General features: G+C 41.9%; 1 protein-coding gene across 9 annotated transcripts in view; it reads left to right on the top strand.

Annotated features, from left to right (window-relative positions):
• frmd4ba (FERM domain containing 4Ba) overlaps positions 1–25222 on the top strand; it is a 43305-nt gene extending 18083 nt beyond the window's left edge. Inside the window, exons 2-25 of one of the 9 annotated variants that reach the window (XR_013972729.1) lie at positions 608–673; positions 787–881; positions 1028–1120; positions 1392–1476; positions 2775–2831; positions 3216–3238; positions 7187–7270; positions 8033–8098; positions 8712–8769; positions 9197–9283; positions 14144–14220; positions 17545–17683; positions 18849–18990; positions 19089–19222; positions 19302–19418; positions 19810–20038; positions 20178–20234; positions 20322–20457; positions 21262–21426; positions 21522–22285; positions 22392–22515; positions 22890–23122; positions 23498–23645; positions 24094–25222. Coding sequence is in view for 7 of the 9 variants with exons in the window: in XM_080890997.1 (XP_080747123.1) it covers positions 608–673; positions 787–881; positions 1028–1120; positions 1392–1476; positions 2775–2831; positions 3216–3238; positions 7187–7270; positions 8033–8098; positions 8712–8769; positions 9197–9283; positions 14144–14220; positions 17545–17683; positions 18849–18990; positions 19089–19222; positions 19302–19418; positions 19810–20038; positions 20178–20234; positions 20322–20457; positions 21262–21426; positions 21522–22285; positions 22389–22515; positions 22890–23132; position 24094 (3045 nt within the window). In the remaining 2 variants the exon portion in view is untranslated. Of the gene's footprint in view, positions 1–607; positions 674–786; positions 882–1027; positions 1121–1391; positions 1477–2774; positions 2832–3215; positions 3239–7186; positions 7271–8032; positions 8099–8711; positions 8770–9196; positions 9284–14143; positions 14221–17544; positions 17684–18848; positions 18991–19088; positions 19223–19301; positions 19419–19809; positions 20039–20177; positions 20235–20321; positions 20458–21261; positions 21427–21521; positions 22286–22388; positions 22516–22889; positions 23133–23497; positions 23646–24093 lie in introns of those variants that run through there. The other 8 variants (XR_013972730.1, XM_080890997.1, XM_080890998.1 and 5 more) reach the window with 8 other exon arrangements.
• The last annotated feature ends 367 nt before the right edge of the window (positions 25223–25589 follow it).

Below are 25589 nucleotides of genomic sequence, written 5' to 3' on the forward strand. Positions count from 1 at the left end.
CTGCAGTGAAAGACAGTTCTGCTGACTGCAACATAATGAGTCTTACAAACCATTCATCATAAACAATAGACTGGGAATTCAATTAAACTCTGGAGGAGGACATCATTGTCTTTCACTGCTCTTTCTTTACAGCAGAGGAAAAAGTGGGATGACGACATCTTAAATGTTTTCATAGGACTAGTGTTGATGCAGAGGAAGGATATGTGGGTGAAAAGGACACACCAGCAGACAGGATATGGGATCCTGTCTGGCGGCAAAAGAATCTCCATGTCTTTTTCTGAGATTCACTGTGGCCTTATAAAAAGCAGACCTGTGGCCAAAGTGTTGCCAGTGGACTTTTAAACAATAGTTTTCAGACATGTAAAGAGAATGATCTTGTGAAGACTTTGATCTTTGGGAGCGTGGGTCCCAAATGGGTGCTTAGCTTGTGGATTTTCTTACCTATTCACTCCTTCATCACAAAGCCAATCGTGACACTGAAGAGGACCTGAAAAGAGGCCTGAAACAGTGGAGGCACAGCTTTGAGCTGAGACGCACAGGTGGATGTGGAGACAGTGAGGTGTTCTGGTGTTGTTTTACAGGAGTTGTCTTTGTTTCTCCCCTCTAGATGACAGAGGGCCGCCTGTGCCAAGTTCACCTCCTTGATGACCGCAAGCTGGAGCTGCTGGTTCAGGTACGTCACCCTTTTAATTTATTTCACATTGTATTTATGGTGTTTTATGTTTAAAAAAATAATAGTAGTAGTAGTTTAAACTGAGCTCCTGCATATTATTTAAAACTTTACAGCCCAAGCTTTTGTCCCGTGAACTGCTAGATCTGGTAGCGTCACATTTTAATCTGAAGGAGAAAGAGTACTTTGGATTGTGCTTCATAGATGACACGTAAGTACATTTCCACATGTGTACACTTTAATGCAAAAGTGCACTTGAGGAAAATTTACTTTAACAATAAAAGGGAAATAATTGAAAAATAGCTGTATTGCAAAAATGATTTTCTTTTTTTTCTTTTGCAATTAATCCCTGCTCAGTGGCCAGAGTAACTGGCTCCAGCTAGATCGTAAAGTCCTCGATCATTACTTCTCCAAGACTTCGGGGCCTTTGGAGCTCAAGTTCCTTGTGAGGTGAGTGAGTGTTTTACTGGAAGCATCAGCCTATCATGTCTTATTGTTCTACACACTATAATAATGAGAGCCCCGTTTTGAAGCAACATCCACTGTTTCGTCATGACCAGCAGGTGGCAGTAATGGAACATGGTTTAAATCCAGCTGTATGTCTTCCAAACAGCATTACTGTGTTGAACATGATGATGTGCTTAATGCTCAAACACTGGCTGACTTGCACTGGCAATCTGTTTCTAGTAAGCCTTACTGACCCAAAATAAACTTTTCACAGGTTTTACATTGAGAAGATCACCCTCTTGAAAGACAACACAACAGTGGAGCTGTTCTTCCTAAATGCTAAATCTCTAGTGTTTAATGTAAGTGTTTGCGAGCAAAATGTGTTTTATATAATATATATGAGCAAAGAAAATCAGCTCACAGCAGGCTATGTGAAGTTGTTACATCTGAAGCAAAATATTTTAAAAAATTATTATTATTTTTAATATTTTGTATAAGGGTATCCAAAACTGGCATTTTAATAAATTGCACACAATAGCTGATTGCATTATGGGAAGGTGCATAACAGCTCTGGGTAATTTAATTTTGAGTAAATATTAAGAAAAAAAATCTACATGATGCACATTTTAAAAATAAAACATGCACTTTTCTACAGAATTAATATTGCCCATTTTGATTCCCTATTGTTTTAGCATGACAAATCACAAATTCCCATCATTTTGCTTCAGATGTAACAACTTCCCATAGCCTGCTATGCGCTGATTTCCTTTGCTCATGGTTCTTTACACTGAATTGTTGTGCCTACGTAATATTTATTCATAATATACTGTTATATCTCTCAGTAGGCCCTCTACCACCGCTCAAGAGCAGAATGCTGCTTTCAGTGGCAATTGGAAACCACCTAGTGTTGTTCTAATTTACTAACGGTGTTATCAAAGTCGAATGTTAATGTTTAGGGTACATTCAAACAGAACAAAAGGTTTCAACACAGAAATGAAAAACTCAGAGCTCCGGAGTCACTTTCCCTTTGTATTTTAGTTAAATTATTTATAAAAAAAAAATTAAGCAAAATTATTGTGCTACTTGCTGACAAGAGTTAATAAACGTTAATAGATACTGGTGTTTGATTATTTTTAATCATTTTGAAATAAACTTAAATGTGTGAAGTTCTGCGCAAATTTGCTAAAAGAGGACAGGGGAACGTGGGGTATACGAGGAGCACATGAAGGCAGCACGTGATCAAACGTTGCGGTTGCCGTTTTTTCTTTTCGCGGGGAGAGCAGACTGATCTCCATGGGAGACGCAGACTGTTGAACCTGCTTTCGGACCGTACCACTTTGCCGAGGGGGCAGCAACTTCAGTCAGGGCATTAACCCAGGCTCTCTCTGCACTCCGGTGTGTGCGTTAAGTTTTAACGAGTAAACGACAGGATAAATTCGGGGACTGAAAAACATGTTAAATCCTCTTCACGGGCAGTTTTTTTTTTTGTAACACGGGGTTGACTTTGCGAGAGTGGTTCAGTCGGTAACGGTGGGACCGAGGTACGGGACGGGAAGGTTTTTCTCTCAAGTCAAGTGTTTCAAACGGGCTACACATTGTCTTTTTAAATACCCTTGCCAATTTTTTCTTCTTCTTCTTCTTCTTTTTTTAACAACAGGAGACCATTGAAGTGGAGAGTGAAAATGTGTTCAAGTTAGCCGCGTTCGCATTGCAGGTAAGAAAGATTTTGTCGCAGCCTTTCCAGGCTAAAGTGTTGTCACTCAGCCCAAACGAGGACGCTCGGTGGACTCGCAACATTTGAAAATAGTTGTCTCTTGAGGGGGTGGGGGGGCTACAGTCGGAGCTGTTGTTACCCAAACTGTGCCTTTTTATATCAACAGTGACGTCTAAAATCACCTTATGCTTCGACTACATGCTTGCTTTTAGCTATTAGCTATTGAAATGAATGAAATTCAAAATTAAACGTGTTGATGTTTACTATGTAATGTTGCCTTTGTAGTGACTGACCTCTGCGGTAATGTTAGCTACTAGCACAGTTTATTAAGTCTTGACTTTTCTAGCAATATTTTCACTAATTTCTTTGTTTTCCCATTTTTAGGAGGCCAAAGGAGATTACAGCAGGTAAGAACCCCTTGAAATATTGCCTGGCTCAAAGGTCTTTATTACATCAAGTTGATTTTCAATCAAAACAGTACTTACTATCTGTTGAAGTTTAGAAAGATGTTTTGATGTATTGGATAAACGGATTTCCATACACATTTTTATAAGTTAAGTTATGCACTTGAATGCAGGCTTTGCATAATCTATAAAGTATTTGTTCCTGTCATCTATAAAGGAAGCAGAGTTTGCCAAGTTCATTGGTCAGTTCTGTTTGTTTAAACGATGGCTGTCTGTTAATGTACAACTTGCTGGCTCAGATTTTGTATTATGGTGGACTTATCTGAGTTAATAATTTTGTTTTTTCTTTTCTTTTTTTTTTTTCTGGTTGCTCTTGTGGCATTTACCTGAACCTCATGTGGCTTGGCATTATCCACATAGTGCTTTCAAAGACAGATTTACTATTAATTCCTGCCTTTGCGTATGCAATTGCAATGATGCAATGTGTTTGTGCTCTAAACATATGGAACACTTTACAGATTTACTTTTTGGCATGTAGTGATGGCGTCATCTATTAATAAATGTCACGTGCCCTAACAAACATGGCCTGAATGACACATGTACAAACATGGGACGTAGTGTACACGATTGGGTCGATGACACTGGTGGGAGATTCTGTTCCAGAGCTCAATAATCTGTTCACTAGTTGTGATAATGCTTTCATAGTCAACTTGCTCTCAGAAGCCTGCCTAGTGATAAAGTGTGGGGGGGGGGTTTGTTTGTTTTTTTTGTTTGTTTTTTTTTGTTTGTGTTTTTTTTTTTTTTTTTTTCCCCTCCAGTCATAGAAGTGAAGGACATTTGCTGCCACTAGTAAACACTGGCCTGTCTGATTGAATGAGCAAGCAGCTTGAAGCAGCCTGAACCTGCATGTGTTGTCTCTTTGCTTTGCCTCTAAAGGCCTCTCCGTCCATTGTGCAGAAACAAAGATTTGTGCTTTGTAAGGCGAGTGCGCTTGTGTTGTTTGAATGGCGATATATATGCAATGCTGAAAATGCAGTTCAACCTCTTGTCAAACCTTTGCCTTTGTTCTCCTGCAGGAAAAAAAAGGGAAAAACACAACTTGGCTGCATCTGCTTGTGCTCATTAACTTGCTCCATTTTCTTACAAGCGCGACTGACCTGATAAATATTAATTACCATTTATTATAGCTTCAATGCAGATTTATTCCTCTTGTGTTTCATTTCAGTGTGTTTTGATTTCAGGCTTGTTATATCCTTAAAGTGTAACATGCACTTTACTGTCTGAACTTTCAGTTCATGTGGGTGTAGGGATGGGCTGTACTTTGCCCTGACTCTGAAAGCACAATAAAAGAAAACTGGCCAACAAATCTGGAAGAATCAGAGAGGATGATGGGAAGTTTCCAAATCAAACAGTTCTGTTTTAGTTTTTTGGGAGTTTCGTTAGTCTGTATTTTCAGGGATATCTACTTGCATTGTGGTTGCTAGATTTTAGGCTGTAAAACACAATAGATTTTGTTTACTTTACACATTAATAAATAGAATGGATTTCCCTCAGTGGCAAAATACTTTTTTCCTTGTCTGACTTGATCATAGCACCCCCATCCCATTTATCTACCACTATTATTGTCCTGGTGCATCCCCCACTTCTCTGTGGAAGTATTTCTCATCCCTGTCAGTGATCTCCTTTATTTCTACTCCTGTGAGAGAATAGGCCAAGTAAATCCCCTCAGGAAGCATATGAATGTGCCTCCCATATACTGTATCAGCGAAGGGTCCTGGAGCAGTAAAGATTAGCTGCGGAGGAGTCAGGGAGCCCTCCGCATACAGACACAGCTGCCTTAAGAGGGATGAGCCAGACCCACTGTCCAATTGCAGACAACTTGGCGTCAGGAGGACTCACTGTAGTCATGCTTTTGTTTTGGTGTGGGCTGGCCCCCTGCTGTGATTTGAATTAATGCGCCATCAGGTCTCCCATTGTGTTCTGTGTTAGAATTCCTTTTCCTGTGCAGTATTGCATACTGATTCACACTTTATTGCTGTCCTCTCCGCACCTGCAGGTATAATTCACAGCAACAAGTTTCAGCAGTTCTCTGGGGTTTGGTGGAAGCATTGGAAATCACTGAACTGATTGATGGCTTTAATTATGCCTTACAGTTTAAAGAGCGGCTGGGGATTTTTTTTTCTTTCTTTTGAGTAATTGTAATTTCCTTCAAACGTAATCTTCAGACATTTGTCTATTCATCTGTTGATGATTTCGAGTTAACTTGAGTGTCTGTTTAGTTCAAAATGTGCGGCGCATAAACCGGCATTACACCCAGACAGTTTTGGTCTTCAGTTCTATTTGCAGGTGTACCCTGTAGTTAGTGGTCGATTCACAGCAACCAGCTCTCTCATTGTGCTCTCTTCCAAACTCGCCATGTCTCAGCCCTGTGGAACAGCTGACACATGAGCATTATCGCTCCCACACTGGGTAGGCTGCTCCGGGTTGGGCTGCACTGGGTGTAGGAATTGCCCCCACGCTGCATTCTGCGGGAAGATAACAGACATAGTAATGAATTCCAGATTGCTGACACGGCAGTGCGGCTGCAGAGTAGATCACCTCGACAACACCAGGCCCCAGCTCCCCATAAAATGTATGCCATCAAACACACAGCTAAGTGCCGTGGCAGCAAAACCCAGTCAACCTAGGAGAGGTAACTACAGGGGAGAATGAGTCAGGAGCCTCTGTCCTTGTGGTGGTTCACTCTTTTCCTTTGGTTTAGGGAGCAGGTTCGCATAGCTGGATCGTTAGGGTTCCGTCTTACCGTTTGATTCCATTACTCTCTGAAGAAGATGAGCTAAAGTGATGACCACAAAGTCAGCTTGAGGTTAAATGGTTATGATCTTAAAGTCATTCAATACTTATTTTCAAGGTTATTGTAATTTAGTTAGATAGCACAAGAGCTGAGGATGTTCTAATAACTTTATATTAAATATGGTGTGATCTACATATTAATATTATAGGCCTGTCTGAGAAGACATGGATTGTTTTGTAATAGGACTGGCCCATACAGTACTTTTCAACACAGGCAGAGGCTGCCAAGTGCTTGTGAATGGCTTTTGTTCAGGTCTCCAGTGGACTGGCCCGCCAAGCCTGAGCCGTTTTTGTCTGACAGAAACTGTAGACCCAGTGCTCCCATCTACAAGAGGCTGCAGTGACTCATGGTTCAGTATCAGAGACCTTGACAGTCAGTAACACCACAGTTCTGTACAGATAAAGTGATTACAACAGTTGGTTGGTTTGTGCATGAGAACACCCCTTCTTTGGCTTACCCGTGAAGAGGAATCGATATACTATTATTTACATGCAGTAAATTACATAACTGAAGTGGCTTACTGCGGAGAACCTGCATAGAACGGCTTTGATATTTTTTAAGAGATTATTTTTCTCCAAGCCCTTTGTGACTTAAAAGCTCTGCATGTGCTGCGCAAATGAAGTCTGGCAAGACATGAATAAAGCCCAAGTTTTGTCTTGGCGGGACGTTATACTCTTTCTACCTCAGATAAGAAAGATGAAAACAATATCCTGACAGTGCACCTTTTTTAAAGATCTACAAGGGTGAGTTATTGCTGCCATGCCTTAAGATTGAAATCCAAAACGCACTGTGAAAGTCCGAACATGTGGAGAAATGTTCTCGACACATTTTTAGACTTTGGGTTGAGATTTTTGCATAAACACTGAAATTTTCTTTACTCATGGTCAACACAGGCCACTTACTTTAAGGCCAAAACAGGATACCTTGGACTTCTAAGCATGATTCCCATGTATAGGAAGTCTTGTACACTATTGTGTGTTAACAGGCAATAATCTGTGCAGTTTTGGTGCTTTACTGTCACACTGCCAGCAATAAAGGATAGCACAATAACTTTTTCTGTTACTGTAAATTAACAGAATTTTTTTTCCCCACTCCAGTGCTGAAACTGCTACATCAGACCTGAAACAGCTACCAGTCCTGCCCACCAGAGTATTAAGGGAACACCCGTCTCTCAACTACTGGTAAGATATCTGAGATCTTGTGGTCTGAGAAAACCACAAAATGCACGAGGATAATGAATGATTAAGTAGTTTCGGATTAGCACCAAAGAAACTTTTAGCCAACACCACAGCCCCTTTCTTCACGACTCTAACAAATCTGCTCACTGGTCAGCAACGCCTGGTTGAACACAGCAGTTAACTCTTCTGATGAGCTTTTTTAGGTGTCAAGGTTGAATGCAGACCTAGTCTCTTATTGTCAGAAGCTTTTTCCTCTGACAGTGTGACTCATTAGCGTCTGGGTCGTGTTAATTACGTTTGCTCATTAGTCCTGGAGAGCACTGGGAGGTGCTGACAGCCACAGACTGTCTGAAAGATCACTGTCTGCCTCTTCAATCCACTTTGCTCTTGCTTATCTTGGTCATCTGAGGCTGCTACAGTCTCTGAAGCTGATACAGCAGTTTAATATCCTAATTAAAATTACATTGTTATGGTGCTTGGGTGACCACATGTACACGTCTGTCGTTCTCGCTTTCTCTGTGTGTTAAGTTTCAGTATGTTTGCAGTGTGGCTGTTAAGAAATGATTACAATGGGATGTAAATGTGAGGCGTTTGCAGGAGAGGTAGACGAGAGCCATTAGCAAGCCAGTAGGGCAGACTGCATTTTCTGCATGAGCAGTCAGAAAGTGTGTTGGAGAAATGGCCCTCGCACAGCAATCCCTCTGTGGCTTCAATATGCTACACTTGATGGATTATTCATTAAATGTTTTATCTATCCATTTACAGTGAGGAAAAAGTGATTGAACATTACAAGAAGCTGATAGGACTGACCAGAGGGCAAGCCATTGTTCAGTAAGTCATGAAAACAACTGTGTGTGTGTGTGTGTGTGTGTGTGTGTGTGTGTGTGTGTGTGTGTGTGTGTGTGTGTGTGTGTGTGTGTGTGTGTGTGTGTGTGTGTGTGTGTGTGTGTGTGTGTGTGTGTGTGTGTGAGTGAGAGAGAGAGAGAGACTAAAAATGATTTAAGGCTGAACTTCTCTTCTGCATTACAGCAGCTTCTACGTCAGGTCTTACTCTTTAACTTAACATGTCTGCTCTGTGGTGGCTGTTGTTTTAAGAGGTGACTGTCACCATGCCAGAATGTGTCATTAATTAGAGGAGGTGCTCTTAGAGTCGGCAGTTTGCCAGCCAGCCTTGGGAGAGTGTCAGCCCTGCACTGTTTTTCCCAGGACTGTAATTCTGTGCAACCCTGGGTCATTTACACTCCGATGATTTCTGCCCTTGAACTGATCAATGGACTCTGTCACAGCCCTGAAACAAATCGATCAGCTTGCCACTTCAAATGATTGTGGCTTCTCAATGGCTGTAGCTTAAATCCCACTCAGTCTGTTGTATTACAACAGCCAGATGACAGTGATGAAGTGTAAGTGGCTGAATTCCTGTTAACCTGTTCCTCTTTCACTGAAGGTATCTGGCCCTGGTGGAGTCCCTGCCAACATATGGAGTCCATTATTACCCAGTGAAGGTAATGGCAGTGCCTTGTGTCATACAGTAGCTTAACATTAAAACAAGCTTACGTCTACATCTAGTCTAAACACATCAATCTAACCCCTATTCCTACTTTTTTTTCCTATGATGGTTGAAATGTGAGCTTTTTGATTCAGCTAAGACAGCAATCTATCCATTCAGCTTTTCTCACTTTCTTATTCATGCACAGTTTTATTTTTCCCTTACCAAACCTAATTAAATCAAGGTGTGTGAGGAGATCAAACAGCAGTGTTGAAGTTTTAAGAGCTTAAATGTATTTGATCTCTTCTTGAGTTGCAATTGTTGTGAGCCTAACAGGGTAATTACTTTGGTAACAGGCCTCTTTCTTTTTTTTAGACACACCAATAAAGTTACCTCTAAGGAGTGAAAGTGTGGTTTATTTGCATGTGTGTGCTTTCCTGCAGGACAAGCAAGGAATACCGTGGTGGCTGGGAGTCAGCTATAAAGGCATTGGCCAGTACGATTGGCAGGATAAGCTGAAACCTCGACAGGTGGGTTGACCTCTCGTTATAGCTGCTGTATTTGCCACAGTTGCTCTTCTTTCTCTTGTCCTGTCTTTGGTGAAGGTATACTTGTACTGCATTCATCTGTTTGTCAGATGAATCTACTTTGCCAAATTGCATGAAACTTTATGGAGACACAGAGCCTGAACTAAAAAAGGGATATGTTAAATTTTGGTTTGGATCTGCGTTCCTATTTATAATTTACTTGTTTTACTTGTTTGTTGCTTTTGTTTGGTTTGCAAAGTTACTCAGACTAGCTTAGGGTGTGGGCTTTATAAATAGACCTGGCTTTCTTACAAGTGCCATTTAATACTTGATCAAGTCACTCATCGAATGTAAAGTTGAAAGCTCTTAAGTTTGTGGAAGTATGATGCATTGAGGGTCATTGAAAGGCTTTGTCTGATGACAACTCTGCTTCCACTCATGTGTTTCTTGCTGGCTGGTTAATGATCCATCCAGACTGTAAATAGGTGTAATTAAGCCTCTGGTTCCCATGCCAGTCAGGAGAAAGAGGAACACAGATAGGGGGGGGGAAATATTTTGGAGTGTCAGTATGTGCGTAGTGCTTTCAAGGCTGCAGGAGTAAATACAGTATGGACCAGTATTAGCAGGGGTGGAATGCAGAGTGGTATGGATTATAAAATCTGCTTGCTAAGTTTAAGTGGTAAAATACACAAAGACCTACACTTTGAAAAAATAGTGTCATAGTCCTTTTTTGATTAATTCTAAAAATATATCACCAGGCCAGTGTGTTAAATAAAAATAACAGCTCTTGCAAAGCTGTTTTTTTTCTATAATTTGTAGCTTACTCCAGTTATATAAGATTAGTGGCTTTAAAATTATACTTATAACTTGTACTGAATTTGTAGTGGTGTGTGTCTTAAAACATCACTCTGGTAATAATGTAGTTTGTATAGTATCCATTGCAGTTTAAAGATTCCCTGCTTATAGGGCAAACGTTCTTAATGTGTAGCTGTGTCCGTGATTGTTGTCTCCTTTGTCTGGGAGGTGTCATTTAATAATGTTCTACCCAGGCATTTTCACTGGCCTCTTTCTTTAGTCTCATCATAGCTGCTTTTATACAGTATGAACCTGTTGACATAGCAGGGTGTGCAGTACTGAGGCAAGGCATTAATGGGCAGACGCACAGCGTGGCTCTCCCAGCAGTCCTATAGGAGGGGTAATTATGGTGCTCCAGGGAAGCAGCAAAGCTTTGGGACCAGAGTTTTCTCCTCGATAGCCAAGTGGATAGGTAGAATTTGTATTTTGGGATGTTGGAAATGTTCATCCAAAGCAAGACTGCCTTTTTGCCTTTTCTAAGTCTTCTACTCAGGGCAGGAGCATAAAAACTTCATAAGAGTTTCCTGTTGGGGGGGGAGAATGTGGCTTTTTTTTTCTTAATAACTCTTTTTGTTGTTCTTGCTGGTAATTAGAAGCCTCTGTTTCCCTCATTTTCCTTTACCTTGAAGGGAGGTCTCTATATCCGGGTAGTATTCTTGTCTTAGTTCATAGCCCTTGTATTCCACCCATCCCATCCCTCCTTGCCTCCTGCCCATCCCCTCTCAGCATGCTGCATTCATTATGGTAATTATGTGTGTGTGTGTGTGTGTCTCAGAGGGAACACAATTGATCAAACAAAACAAAACAGTTATCTGTGGATGTGGGTGAGGTGCTGGATTTTAGTATTAAGGGGAGGTCAGTTGACCATCACGGCAGTTTTAAATGTAATTTTCAATTCTGTGTGAACATTTTCCCTTCTCAACAATGTTGCTTTGAACAGTTTTTCATTAAATAGATAACAGGAAATTAGTACTTGCTGCCATTGTTGTAGTGCTGATTTAAAGAGGACAAAACATTTGCTCAGTGCTGCTTTTTTATTTTTTGATTGTATAAGTCTAGTAAAACTAAAAAGCAGCTATGATAGCGTAACCCAATATTATCTTCTTTCCACACACCCCACTTTGATCACTTTTAACTGAATACCCTGAAACTGAAAAGGCCCCTTTCCCTGCTGTGCTTTAGAAAAGTGACATATTTAGTAAAGTGAATACTCTCCCGCTTCCATTATGCATACATAATGGAACTGTATATAAGCATGTAGATAACACCCACTGATTATCTATCCCAAAGATCTGAATGTGGAATGGGAGGAAAAAGATGCAGAATTGTAATTAGGAAGCCTGTGATGCTTTAATATGAAGGAGCAAAACTGGAGTGCCACAACTGTTTCTGGGACTCAGGCAGATGGCAAGTCGACATTTAATTTCTTCTTAAATTAAACCAGGAGTCAGTCTCCCTCTCTCTCTCTCTGCGTCACTTGGGCTCTCTCCCTTCATGTAATGGGACCTCATGCTGGTCCACACATACGATGAGCCAGCAGAACCAAAACCAGTCTTCAGGTCATTACGAGACAGTGTCAGCTGGGGGTATAAAAGTGTTCTCACTCTCTGTTCAAGAAAAATAAAAACTGAACAAGCTTCTTTTCTATGGTGTGTGTTTTTGTTGTTTTCCTATTTTCACTCAACTCACCTCACTCCTGTTATGAAATAAAACAGGATGTTTTTTGTTCCAGGAGCTACATTTTTATCAGTTTATCACTACTGTGAGCTGTGTGTCATGTTGTGTCATGCCATGGAAATGTACAGTGTTCAAGTAGAACCCTGGTATGTGACGTACTCTGTGATGGGTGTGGCAGATCTTTTTCTGTATTGGCATGTGAGTCAGGGCTCCTTTTTAAAATCCATGTATGATTTTTGAGGACTTGTGGCCCTGGGGGTCCTTGGGCTTGTGGGTGTGTCTCCATGAGAACAGCCTGATCCCATCTGAAACCACAGGCATTTCTGGCACACTTCCACCTGCCTGTAATGACACATTTGGCAAAAACAAGGAAGATGACAGAAAATGAAGACAGAAAATTTTTGTGTGCTGTTAATTCCGGTTAGTTTTCTGGTTTTAGCAAACTGATTCTGCTTTCTCTAAATGTGATCTGGGTGATTTCATGGACTGTTTCCTCTTTGAGAGGTCTCGTGATTGCCGAGTTTGAGGTGTGTCACATCTCTAACATTTTTTCGAGCAGTGGTTCTACCAGAAGCCGCCTTAGAGTTTTATTATGCGCTGGCACACAGGTGTGAAGTTTCTCTAGCAGAATGAGTGAGCCAACACAAGTATCAGTTGTTACTGTGTGATTGATGTTAAATGGTAGTGACTAGACAGTGGTAATTTTCGTGAGGACCTCCACAAGAAAATTAGGTCTTTAAATGTGTCTACCAGCTGCTAGGAGTGCAGTATTTAGTGGAATGATCTGTCATGCTGGAATACCCTGTTTGAACTAAGCATTTATGTACAGTTTCAGTATTGTAGGCTCAGGTTGTAGGGTAATTTGGGCCATGCTGTGTGCTCACTTGCTCTCACAATGGCAAAGAAAGCCACTGCTATTAATGATTATCCCAAAGTTACTTATTGCCAGCATGTTTTCTTGGTGGGGGAGATGGTTGTAGTGGATTATTATACATGGCAGTGCTCAGTCTTCTGTTTACAGTAAGGGCGGCAGAACACTTCCCACATTTAGTGTGGGGCATTTAAATGTCTGTGAGTGACAGTAAGCAGAGCAAAGGTGAAATATCTGGTTCATCAAATAGTTGTGTACAACCTGCTTATCTGGTTTGACCAAAAAGGAAGAGAGCTGCGTAGAAGAGAAGGGGGGGGAAAGAGAGTGCAGAGCAGTACTAAGCACTGGAGGCTGCAGGAGGTGTCCCTGCTATCGTAGGAGGAGAGAGAGGTGGAGGAGGGGTTGGGGTTAAGGAGGGGGGTGGGGGGGGCGTGGCTATCTCAACCAAAACTCTTGCAACACCTATCTGGCTTCACAACAGACAAGAGAGAGTATTGTTCGAAGAAGCTCAAGCCCTGTGGGAAAGTCAAAGGATTCAATACAAGTCCAGAGAATTCCTCAGAGATTTGATAAGCACAGATACAACGTTCACGGTAAGCCATGTTGTGGTGTCCACTAGTTACCTGTCAGGCTGATTTAAATAATCTTTAAGTTGGCATGTTTTAGTATCTTTGTGCTCTTCTCTAGATTGTTAGTGTGCTGTGCTTTCTGTAATGTGTAAAGCATTGTGTCTGTCACTGCTGTGATGTGCTGTACTTGTTTTACTGAGAATAAACTCTGAAAATGGAACTGGATACTGGATTCTTAGCCCGAGAAGCATGTGTGTGTGTATATATATACGTTTTTGTACAATGGGGCGTTTCAGTCCTTGTCTCGTGAGTTGGTATCAGGTAAAGCAGTTTCTATGAACACTGGCAGCCCCATTGTTTTGGTCTTATTATTATGTTTTTTCCTGTACGTGAGCAGAAAAGAGTTCTTGAAAGGCAACAAAAACTTTAAATCTGTTTGAGTTGTTTCCGTATCGGTAGAACAGATGTTTCTTCTGACACAGAGAAGTCGTGTCTGTTCTCTTCAACAGAGAGAAATGAAAAGCTGGCTTGCTGCCTGGCACAGTTTTGTTCCTGCAGTTGCAGCAGCTTCATAATTACTCTTTTGTTAGCCTGAACTTACACCTGACTGGCTGGCCCACTGAGTCCCATTCATGACTTGAGCAGTTATTTTGTATACGTTATAAACCGTGTTCACAGGCAGGCTGCTGTGGCTGAATCTAAGCCAGTTTTCTAGATACCCACCTCTCTGCTTAGTATCTTTTGGTGGTATTGATTCCTCTTTTTTGTTCATGTAATGTAAATCCATATTTCTATAGTGTTGTGTTGGCTGATGTGTGCTCAGTGATGTGTAATCTATCTCTGTCTGTCCCTTCCCCTCCTTTCCGCCGAACCCTCTCTGTGTCTCTGCAGTTGTTTCAGTGGAAGCAGTTGGAGAATTTGTATTTCCGTGAGAAGAAGTTTTCAGTGGAAGTGAACGACCCGCACAGGTCAGAAGACAAACCCACTTACTTTATCTTCACTTAACCTAATAGCTGCTTTCCTTGTATTCTGAAGTGTTCCCATTTTAGCAACTGCTCTTGCTTCCTTATCCTACACCTTACACACTGTGAAGGTCATCTGCAGCCACTGGCCCATTTAGGACACCTTGTTAAAGCCTTTTAACATGTCTGTTAAATGAGTCTTTTCCTGCTGCTCAGTGGCTGTTTATTATTCTAAGGTTGTTATAAGCCCTCTGCCCTTAACACAAGCTTTAATGTGCCACTTCCAGCAGTTAAAGCCATTATTAAACCTAACAGACAGCTTCAGATTTAAAATTATTCCTCATATCTACTTAGTATATTATTACACAGAGATCTAGAAGTTTTAATTATTAGTTTTAATTAGATTTAATAATATTTTTGTTCTCTTTGTGCTGTCTAGTTATTTCTAATTTCCTTTGATTTGTTATATAGCTGTTATGTATGTAACGGGTTCTGTAGTTGGATAACAAACACTGTTGCTGAACTACGTGAAATGCTTCGTTGACACTTGAGCCCTTACTTCCTTTATGTACCCATATAAATGTGTTATCCATGTTATCGCTCTGTAATCAGGTTAACTAGCTAGCAGCTAGTTTGGCACTCCCTTAAGCATAGAATGACTGCCTCGCATTCTCCATTTTCGCCAACTTGCTAGAGCTGTGTCCACTAGGTCTGACTTTAAAATGTTTCATCCACAAACAAGCATGTTCTTTTGCTGCCAGTAAGAGCTGACTTTTAGAAGTTTCTAATGCTCTCTGAGAAACTGAGCACCCGGTGGATTAGTTTTTGATGACAGTGTCCTCACAAGAATAGGAGAGTCTGTAGTTGCACTATGCTGCGAGCTAATGTGGCTGAAGTAAGCATTTGATCATTTGCCCACAGGCCAGAGCTAAGTGAGCACCGTAATACTGAAGGACAATCAAAAATGACTTTAAGATTGATTTGAAAACAATAAATAAGAATTGGCTGTGGGTTACTGTTTTTTCTCTTTGTGCTATAGTGGAAGCTAAACTTGGCTGGATTTTTTTTTTTCTTTTTTACTGTCATTCCCTTGTAATATATATTTGTAATATAAATACATGAAAAACAAGTTGATTAAAACCTTGTGCTTTATGGGATGATATGACGAGTAGTCTTTTCTGGATACATACCAGATTCATACTGTTGATACCAGCCAACAGATCTTAGACCAGCATTAGTTAGGGCCCGAGCACCGAGAGTGCGAAGGCCCTATTGTATCTGCTCCGTTTCTTATTATTATTCACCCCAAACAAGGGCCTTTTTGAGGGCCTAAACATGCTCAAAAACTCATGAAATTTTGCACACATGCCAGGTTTGGTGAAAAATTTTGTATTTTAATGGTTTTACATATGAGCACTGGGAAATGGCTCTACAGCACCACCTATGCCTTGTTAAATGCAGCCCTACGACCACATAGTTTGAGCTACATGTATGAAATTTGGCACACATGTGTATCATGCCGAGTCGAACAAAAAAGTCAGTGGGCCCATTGATGCAAACCCAACAGGAAGTCCGCAATTTAGAAGTGAAGGTGACATTTTGGCTCTAATTTTGCCATTTTCATGCCTCGAACTTTTTCGAACTCCTCCTTGGGATTTGGTCCTATAAACTTCAAATTTGGACAGTGTGTACTACACCCTTGTGCCATGTTAAATTGCGGAGCTTTTGAGTTTTCACAATACTATGAGGCCGTGGCGCCATGGCGAATTTCGATGACTCGCCATGAAAATCTTATTGCCTCTCATTCTGTCATACATTTTCTGACCTTGACCAAAGAGCACACATATGATAAGGCTCCACCCCTGAACATATTTCAAGTGCCATATTTGACATAAGGGCCAGCGCCACCTAGTGGGAACAGGAAATGTCATGTTTTACACTTTGGGGTACAGTATTGTGATGGGTGACATCTGCAGCCTCATATTTCTCCAGGAAAGCCTTAAGGAGTTGGTCTTGGGGTACAGTGAAAACTGTGAGTTTTCGCGAAAGGGTGTGACCCCAGCAGCATGGCGAACTTTGATGTCTCGCCATGAAGAAACAAATTAGTATAACTCAATGAAATCCAGTCTGATCAGTACCAGACTTTACAGGCGTGATGTCAGACCCGCCCTGAACAGATTGATGTGCCCATTGTCAGGAATATGAAGAGCGCCACCTAGTGGGAACAGGAAATGTCATGTCTTACACTTTGTTGTACTGATTTTCACAGGTTCATCGTGGCCACCTCAAAAGCGGTGAATATCAACATCAGTCCCTCGTGATGTTTCAGTGCAAAAATTGTGACTTTAAACTGAACGGCGCACCCTGGTGGCAACGCGGTCCACCATGAAAGATGAAGTGGCTTTTGAGGGGCTTGGAAAGTATATAGAGGCCTTAAATTTAGCACACACCTCCAAACGGATGAAGGCTTTGTTGTCATGTGATCATTTTCATTGAATAGCGCGAAATGGCTCCACAGCGCCCCCTACAAAATTTCAAAACCACAGCCCCAGCTCTGTGTTTTATGTATGAGTCTGAAACCTGGTAAGCTTATAGGAGATACCAAGATGTACAAAAAAGTCTCTTGGAGCAATATCCCAAATCCAACAGGAAGTCAGCCATTTTAAAATTAATGTGCAATTTTGGCGACATTTTCTCCTCTTTTCAGGCACCGTGCTTTGACGTACTCCTCCAAGGGATTTCATTAGATTGATGCAATCTCCTGTGTGTGGAATCTAAAGACCTTTGTGATGTTAAATTGCGAACCTTTTTACATTCAGGGAAATGGGGTGGTCATGGCGGCACGTGGAGTTTCAATCACTCGCCAAAAAGCAGTAATCTGCTGTCACTCAAAATCAAAATGTTCAATCTCTCCCAAAGGTCGCAGGCGTGATGAGACTCGAGCTAGGAAATGTTTGTTATGCCATTTGTCAGTAATGGTTAGAGAGCCACCTAGTGGGACGACTATAATCATGATTGAATGAGATGAAATGATAGCTGGTGGTTAAATGCATGAATTCCATCAATGTGACATCAGATCGGAGGTGCTGGTTTTAGGTGTTGGGCGTGGCTCGACGCGCCGGGGGTGCGAGGGCCCTCATAACGCTGCTTGCAGCTTTAATTTGGCTTATATTTCCTGGGACTGTTTGGGGCACACTGGGCTTTAGGTACACACCCAAAATAAAATGAGGAATCTTTAAATGAACATATTATAGGCACTCGAATTTAAGCAATTAAACAGATTGTATCTGCAATACAGCAAGTATTGGATGTCCATCTTATCTTCTACAGAAGAGCAGTGACCAAGCGAACCTTTGGACAGTCTGGCCTGGTTATTCACACGTGGTATGCCAGCCATTCACTAATTAAAACCATCTGGGTGATGGCCATCAGTCAGCACCAGTTTTACCTGGACATGAAGCAAAGCAAAGTGAGTGTCTGCCTGTTTTTTCTCCTCCATGATTCACTTTGCTTTGTTCACACTGTCTGCCAGTTTTTCTATTGTGAAACACAAAGAAACAGTCTACACCAGTTTACACCAGTAATTTACACTGTTTGATGTGTTTAGAGAATATGCATGGTGGTTTCTCGGAGTAGAGTCAATCATAAGATTGAAGAGACCATAATGGACTTTTTCCTTGTTTTTAGTTTTTAAATTTTGAATGCTAAATCTTCTTGTTATTTGCATGTTTTTAGTTTGTCTTGTGGTGTTGACCTATTTTCAGTAGGCTGTAAAAGGAGTAACCTCTAGATGGATTGCAACAAAGAAAAGCTTGCAGTCTTTTTCAGTTTGAACAGTGACCGAATGATGTTTAAACGGTTTGTTGTGTCACAGCCTTTTACAACAATGACTGTTCTTCATGTGATACACTGCCTGATCCGTGTCCCTTACTCGTGACTAGTGTAAATATCTTGACTCAGAGTTTATCGAGGGCTTCCAGTTTTAAAGTAAACAGATTCCATGCCATTGAGTTTTATGTTGGAAGGTTGTTAGGTCTTAAGTTTAAAAGCTGTTATAATTCATGTAACCAGACCCTCTCTAATTCACTTTTGCAAAATGAAACTGAAAGTGCACAAAGTGCTTGAAATTGCACCCCAGGAAATACTTTTATGATGTTGTGGATATAGTATTCATTATAGAATTGTAGTATTTGACGTATTTTTGTTTTATTTGTAGCTTAAGGTGGGGGGATAAGGGATAAGGCACATGTGCACAAAGAAAGTATTTAGTTTGGAAAGCACAGAAAAGTAAAATACACTGTGAATTAAAAGCAAAGATCCTGGAACAAGTGTTCAACTCTTCCGGAAACGCACACTGGGCTTGAGCACTGAGGCAGGTGTTATGTGTGTTATGTGCATTTCATAGTTAAGATGGTTGAGTGTGTGCGGTTGCAGTTATATGAAGTTATTCAGGCTATGTCTTGGAGGCGCATGGCATGTCAGGTTTGATGCCATGCACAGGAAGTCAATGAAGTCAATTGATGATAAATATTTAGCATGCCACTGCAGCTGTCATGATGCACTGTGCTATCAATAAAATTAAATACTATCGCCTTCCCTTTTCTCCTCCTAATCTTCTCTTTCCTCACTTACAGTCAAAGATGACCACTACCAGGAGTTCAGGAGACATCGCAGTAGACCTCACTGAGATCTCCGCCCCCCGGATCACTAAACTTTCCAGTATTGAGAGCAAAAATCACCTAATAATGGCCAGCAATGGAAGCCTAATCTCAACTGGTAAGCAGACAGATAATCAAATAATGACTTCTATTCTACATCAGATTGATAGGTGATAATGTATTAATTTTTTTTATTTTATTTTGTCCCTGTTCCAGGTTCTGCTGACTCTGAAGTCAGCGAGGAACAGAAGAAAGAGAAGATCGCTGAATTGAAAAAGAAGGAAAAGGAACTTCAAGACAAACTGTCAGCGAAACTTGAAGAACTGAAAAAGATCTGCTTAAGAGAAGCTGTGAGTGTCTGTCTTACTGGATTTGTTTCCAAAAGTGTCAAATTCTCAGCTGACTTCTGGCTGCTATTCTCATTTGCAGGAGCTTACAGGAAGATTGCCTAAGGAATATCCCCTGGCCACAGGTGAGAAGGTTCCTCACGTGCGACGGCGTGTTGGGACAGCCTTCAAACTGGATGATCTTTTCCCCTATGATGAGGTGAATGCAGATATTTGTTTGTGCTGTGGTTTTGCTGTGTGAGGCTGCTGTGACACTTGAAACACCATTAGTGCCCCACTGTTGTTGTTTAGCTACGGCTCATTTAGATCAGCTGACTTTTTAAAGTGAGGCTTTTGGAGTTCAGTTCTGTTTTTGAGGCCTACACTGTGTAACATATCATATGAGACTCTTATGGGGAGCTGTACCTAGTTTCTGTCTTTAACTAAAGATGAGTATATAAAATGACTCTAAAAGACTGATGTCTTTGTGTTTTTAGCTTTGAGTGCTTTATGTCTGTTTCTTTGTTCATATGGGTGCCTCTACTCCAACAAGATCTGTGTGTTTTTTGGAAAGTCCCCATTAACTGTGTCAGTCTTGTGTTTTCCTACAGGATCCACATCTGAGGAATCTGGAGAGTCGGTTTGCCTTGCAGCAAAAGATTGTGGAAGCAGCCATGAAGCTAGCCAATGAGGCTGACCTGTGCAAGACTGTGAAAAGGAAAAGGAACCACAACTATCTTGACGCTATGAGAAACCTGGAAGAGATTGAGAAACAGATCAACGACTACAGGGTCAAAAAAGGACAGAAACCCACTCAGAGAGCCTCACTGATCTTACGAGGTAGATTTCACGAACAGTGGCAGTGACACATACTTGCATATCAGAGCTTGTAGAACATTAGTCATAGTGAGACAAGACTGTGGATAATAATATCAGAGACATTTCTTAGAACACTTGTCTCTCTCTGTCCTCTGACCAGATGATCCCCAGCCTTCAGAACTCAGCTCGCTATCTGACAGCCTCACTCTGGATGATGGTTAGTGTGCTCAGTGTGCATGTGCTTCCTAAATCCCATCTCATTTATGAATGAGTTATACTTAAAACAATGACTTTTCACTCCCAGATGATGAGCTTGGCTCCCAGAGGCAGCGGTCTCGTTCAGTCCAATACTCCCCCAGACCACACCACGCAGACACTCTGGATGCTCATTACAATAAAGACAGACGAGCCTCTGCCAATGACCAGCTCGCAGACAGCAGGTATGCGACCAGCACCCACACTCATGGAGCATACTTTATTAGTGTCCTAACACTGTGACTGAAGAGGAGACTGAATGTGAGCAACTACACAACTCTGTTCAGACACAGTATACAGGCAGAGCTCAACACACAGGCAGTTGGAAGTATGCGTGTAAAATGCTAGAAAATAAAAACAATGATACATGTAGGCAAGTTGAGAGAACCACTGGATTGATGGGTATGATGACTGATGACAGGGAAACATGGCTGAACTGTTTTTCTGTGGAGATACGCAATGCCTGTTGTTTCTCCAGGGGCCTGAAGCGTGAAGCTAGTACAGACCTGTAGAGTAGATCCAGAGCTACATTCCTGACAGTCAACCTCCTCCCTCCTTCTCCTGCCTCTCCAACAGTCTGCTTATCAGCCCAAACACACCGGCTTTAAAAATAGATGAAAAAACAACATGTCTCTGCCTGTAAAGGAGCAAACAACAATCCCAAGCTGAGAGGAAAAGGGAAACAGAAGGCGGTGCTGGAAATGTTGTTTAAACACCAGCTACTGCGTTAGTGTTTAGAGTGGTGCGGGTGATGTTTTACTCTCAGGTTCATTTAAAAGAAGGGTGGTAAAAGTCATAATGCTTGCTGCTGCATGAAAAGATTAATGGTCTATGCAGTGGAACTCATTCAGGTGTAAGGAATGACTAAAGTGCCGCAGTCGAGCAAACCCTGTTTTGTTTTTTCCTTTTTTTTTTCTTCCTTTCCTAGATTTACTGTCAAGAAGATAGTGGTGTTAATCATCTGAACATATTTCCTATCTGTGTTCTAGATTACATTATGACCAAGACCAGGAAGCGCACCATTACAGTCACAATGACACCTTATCGGTCTACAGCAGCCCATGTAAAGCAGCTTCCAGGCAGCCACGTGATGCACGCAGCATGCCACCCACTCCCCTCCTCACCCGCAACGCATACAGCAGCACACAGCTGAGGTATGAGCTTTATGTAGTTCTTTCATTATTTTGAAGACCCGCTTCATAAATGGCTCTTATGCATTACATTCACTAAACTTTAATTTTAATTGCAGATCAGAGGATTCTCCACAACACTTCCGCCAGCGTAGCGGGAGTCTGGAGTCACAGTCTCAGCTCATGATCGAGACCAAACCATCCATGCCAACACTGACTGTCCCGTCAGCTCGACGCAGCAACAGCACCGAGATGCTCGATGACGGTTCCTCCTACACAAGCCAGTCTAGTGTGGAATACAGCGTCCCTGGTAACCACCACACCCACGGGCGCAGAGTGCGCGGGCGCCACAGAAAAGACATGTACGCCAACACGGGCAGCATGCCCAACCTGGCTCAGCCAGACACTCGGTGCTATGGCTACCAGCCTCGGGCTCGGCCCACCACAACAGCCTACTATGTCACAGGCTATCCCAACTACGCAGAACCGGAGCCTTACTCCAATGGAGTCTATGTTTACGACAATGAAATGGAGGGACACTATAATGTTAACCCTTCCTACCACCACACCCAAACAGCTTATCAAAGCCCCAGCGTGTATGGTCACTACGGTAATGACGAGATAGACGGTGCATCACAGAACGTGTACGCCACGATACGGCCATCCAGGCAGCGTCCAGTGCCTCGAAGCAACGAACAGATCAACAAGAACATCCAGAAGGCCCTGGTGGCTGAACACTTGAGAGGCTGGTACAAACGTAACACTGCACAAAAACAGGCTGCGTACGACTATGAGTATGACAGAGGCTCCCAGCAGAGTCTGGGCTATCCAACCACACATGCACCACAAGCCTACAGCAGCAGGAACCTTTCCTACTCGTCAGGTTAGACAATTTCACAATGTCCTCTGAATTATGTTTCTAACACTGGTTCTACATGTTGGTGGGTTGTTTTCTGACTTGTACCATTTTTCTGCCATGTCCTCAGTAGCCTCCAGTGGAAACTGGCACAGTCACATGACCGGCAGTGCTATGCTGGAATATGACATGCCCGTGCATGCACCGCAGTCTTTCTCTTACAGCACAGCCTCCTACGCCCACTCCACCCACAGCAGGTAAGATGGGAAAAACCTGGCCCTCAGCTCTTCTACTTATCCAATAAGCCACTCCCTGATCCTTCTTATCCTCAGAGTTAAGTGCTAGTGTTTAATTACCTAGAGGGAATGGCTACAGAAAACACGAGCTGCTATTTGGTGTTTTATCCCTTACACCCATCAGCAATGTGAAATAATGTGTTGCCAATTTCATCTTTTCTTTACCTTCACCTATAAATTATGAAACTGAATCCACAAACAGGCCAGTGTTTAATTTCACAGCCGTATTCATTGATGGGATTAGAGGATCTGTGCTGCCCGCAGTCAGTTCCTCCTAAGAGCTTAAAAATGGTTCTGCTCTCCCTAACTGTCCACTGGCCCCTGCTCTCTTATAGATATGGCGACTCCTGGCACAGCCCTGATGGCCAGAGGTGCTGTGCCTTTATCCCTGCTAGTTCTTCCTCCTCTGGTTATCCTTCCACTTCCTCCCTGCCCTCTTCTTCCTTTCCCTCCTCCTCCCCCTCCTCCTACTACTCCCCTGGCTGTCGGGTCAGGCAGGTGGCCTCCAGCCCTGCGCAGCCACAATCCTCCAGAGGGCACAGGCTCAGTAAGGTGTCTTTTTCTAAAGGTAGCTCATAGTAAGTAAACAGCATCGGCCAGACCCCGTGCAGTTGCTTCTTTTAGTGTGCCCGCAGTCTGACTCGTGAGTCTGCTTGTTGATGTTTTGAAGTGAACTTTGCATTTTTGAGATGTTTGACTGATCATTCAGTGTCATGTCTGATACTGTGATTGCATGGCTTCCTTAAGAAAAAATATAAAAAAATATAAATATGCTTGTCCTACTTCCTCCTCAACTGCCACATTGTCATCCAGTGGTCACATTTCTCCGCAGTCTTCCTTTACTGTCAAGATTTTGTTTGTTTTTGTTTGTTTGTTTTTTCCCTCCACTCTTTGCCCATGCGCTTTCATTCACCACTGACCTTTGCCCCCCTCTCATGCACAGATGTCTCCCAGAGTTTGAGTGGCGAGGATGTGATAGGATGGCATGCCCCCCTGGGTATTTAGAGAGGTGTGGTGGTGCTTCCTATGCTACTGACCAGGAAAATTATCCCCTCCCCCCCAATAATCAAAGTCACAGGAGAGAAGAAAGGGTGAGAAAGTGTAAAAACTTCCCCACATGGTGATGGTGATGTGTTAATTTTTATGCATAGCAGGGACTGACAGAAAGCACCAGATCATTTGATTTCACTGACGAACTTTGGTGCCTCGTGGTGGTGGTGGGAGAGCACTTGTGTGGCAAAGGGAAAATGTGACCCCTGAGCACTGTTGCATTGGAAGGCCATGTGTTTGTGTATAGACGGCTATTGTGTCTGTGTGCATCTGCCTTATAACTGGGTGAGAATGTTTGACCCTGGCTTTGAAATCAGCATTCACATTACAAAATCTGAAACACAGGTGATGGCTCACATTGCTGTTTTATATTGACATTTTACCTTTGTAGTTTAGATGCACAGCCCAGGGTTAATCGATTCTAACCCCGTAGTCAGTCACAGTCAGCAGTTTGCAGCCTAATGTGTTTGTTTTGTGTGTTCATTACAGATCCTATATAGATGTCAGCCAAATGGACTCCCACATCAACAGCCAAATGCACACTAACATGGACCCCGAAGAACAGCTTTACTGGCATGAAGACTCAAAACCAGGAACAATAGTTTAGCCGGATACCTTACAACTGTGCAAAAACTTCACCTTGACAAAACGTCACTGTGCCTTAAACTGCACTTACCTGTTTTGTAATTTCCTTGTAAAAGGAACCCAAAGAATGAAGGAATTTAACTTCTGTGGAACTCAGCACGTTAAATGAAGTATTCTCATTTCTGGATCTCTTGAACGCAGTTGCCAAACTGATGCCCATCCCTGTATTTTAAATCACAACAAGAACCCCATTGGAGTGTCTAATCATGGGGTTGCGAGTGTTTGTAGTGATGGGACCTGTGCACTGAAACTATACCAAGCCCTGCAGTGGACTGAATGGTATAGCAAAGGGTATAGCATTACTCTTTAGAGATACTGAACCAAGGACGAAAACTGTCTCTCTAAGAGGATACCGAGCGGCAATGAACAAAGAACATGACTGATCCTGTTGTGCTACTTGCACACTCATATGAACACTGTAACCATGAAGGATTAGACACGGATTTATAAGGTCATTAATGAAGCACTGAACTCGTTAAATAGGAGTCGAGAGAAAAGGCTACTTCCGGAAACATTCTGCAGTCACCTGATCCACGTTTCTATTACAACATCTGTTACCGTTCCGGTCTCTACACTCGTTTGTCATTTACAAAGTATTCAGTTTGCTTCACTGTCAATACTTACACCATAATTGAGCCAAATGCTTATTTGTTGCACCACTTAAGTATTACCTGAGTCACCAGTTTCGAATATTACTGCCTCTGTGGGAAGACAGAAAAACCAGTTTTGTTTTGTTTTGAACATGGTTATTTCATCCATGCTGGAAATCATGGACTGGTGCTCCAAATTTCTCTCAAGAGATTAAAACTGTGTAAATGTTGGTATGTAAATACACTGGCTTAGTCTTTTTTTTATTATTTTAGAGCATTTTTATGTATTTGAAAAGCATGTAATATATAGTAAACAATTATTGTTAAGCTGGTTCTTAGTAATTTGTATAATTACAATGGTTTGGATTAAAAAAAATTGAATTTCCCAGTGCTTTTGTTTGTGGGTGATATTTATTTAAAACTGAGCCTTCGAAGCGTCTTATCCCCCTTAGTGCAGGACAACACAGGATTTAAATCCAAATCCTTTGAATTAGCTAAATGAACGTCTGCTGGGCCAATTCAGTTAATGAAATTGGGTATAAAAGTGCAATAATCACCACTTCCAGAAGGAAAATAGGTAGAAAACCTAAAGTGTCATTTACATTTAATGACTGCAGAACACAACACAAATGAGTTTTCCTCATATAAATGGTTTGGAAGCTGCTTATCTGGTGTTCATTCAAGGAAGCAGATTATAGTAAGAGAGATAACTCTAAAGTACTGGGTTTTTTTCTTTTGAGCATCTTAAGA

Source organism: Rhamphochromis sp. 'chilingali' (genome assembly GCF_963969265.1).
Source record: "Rhamphochromis sp. 'chilingali' genome assembly, chromosome: 9".
In the NCBI taxonomy this organism is placed as follows: domain Eukaryota; kingdom Metazoa; phylum Chordata; class Actinopteri; order Cichliformes; family Cichlidae; genus Rhamphochromis; species Rhamphochromis sp. 'chilingali'.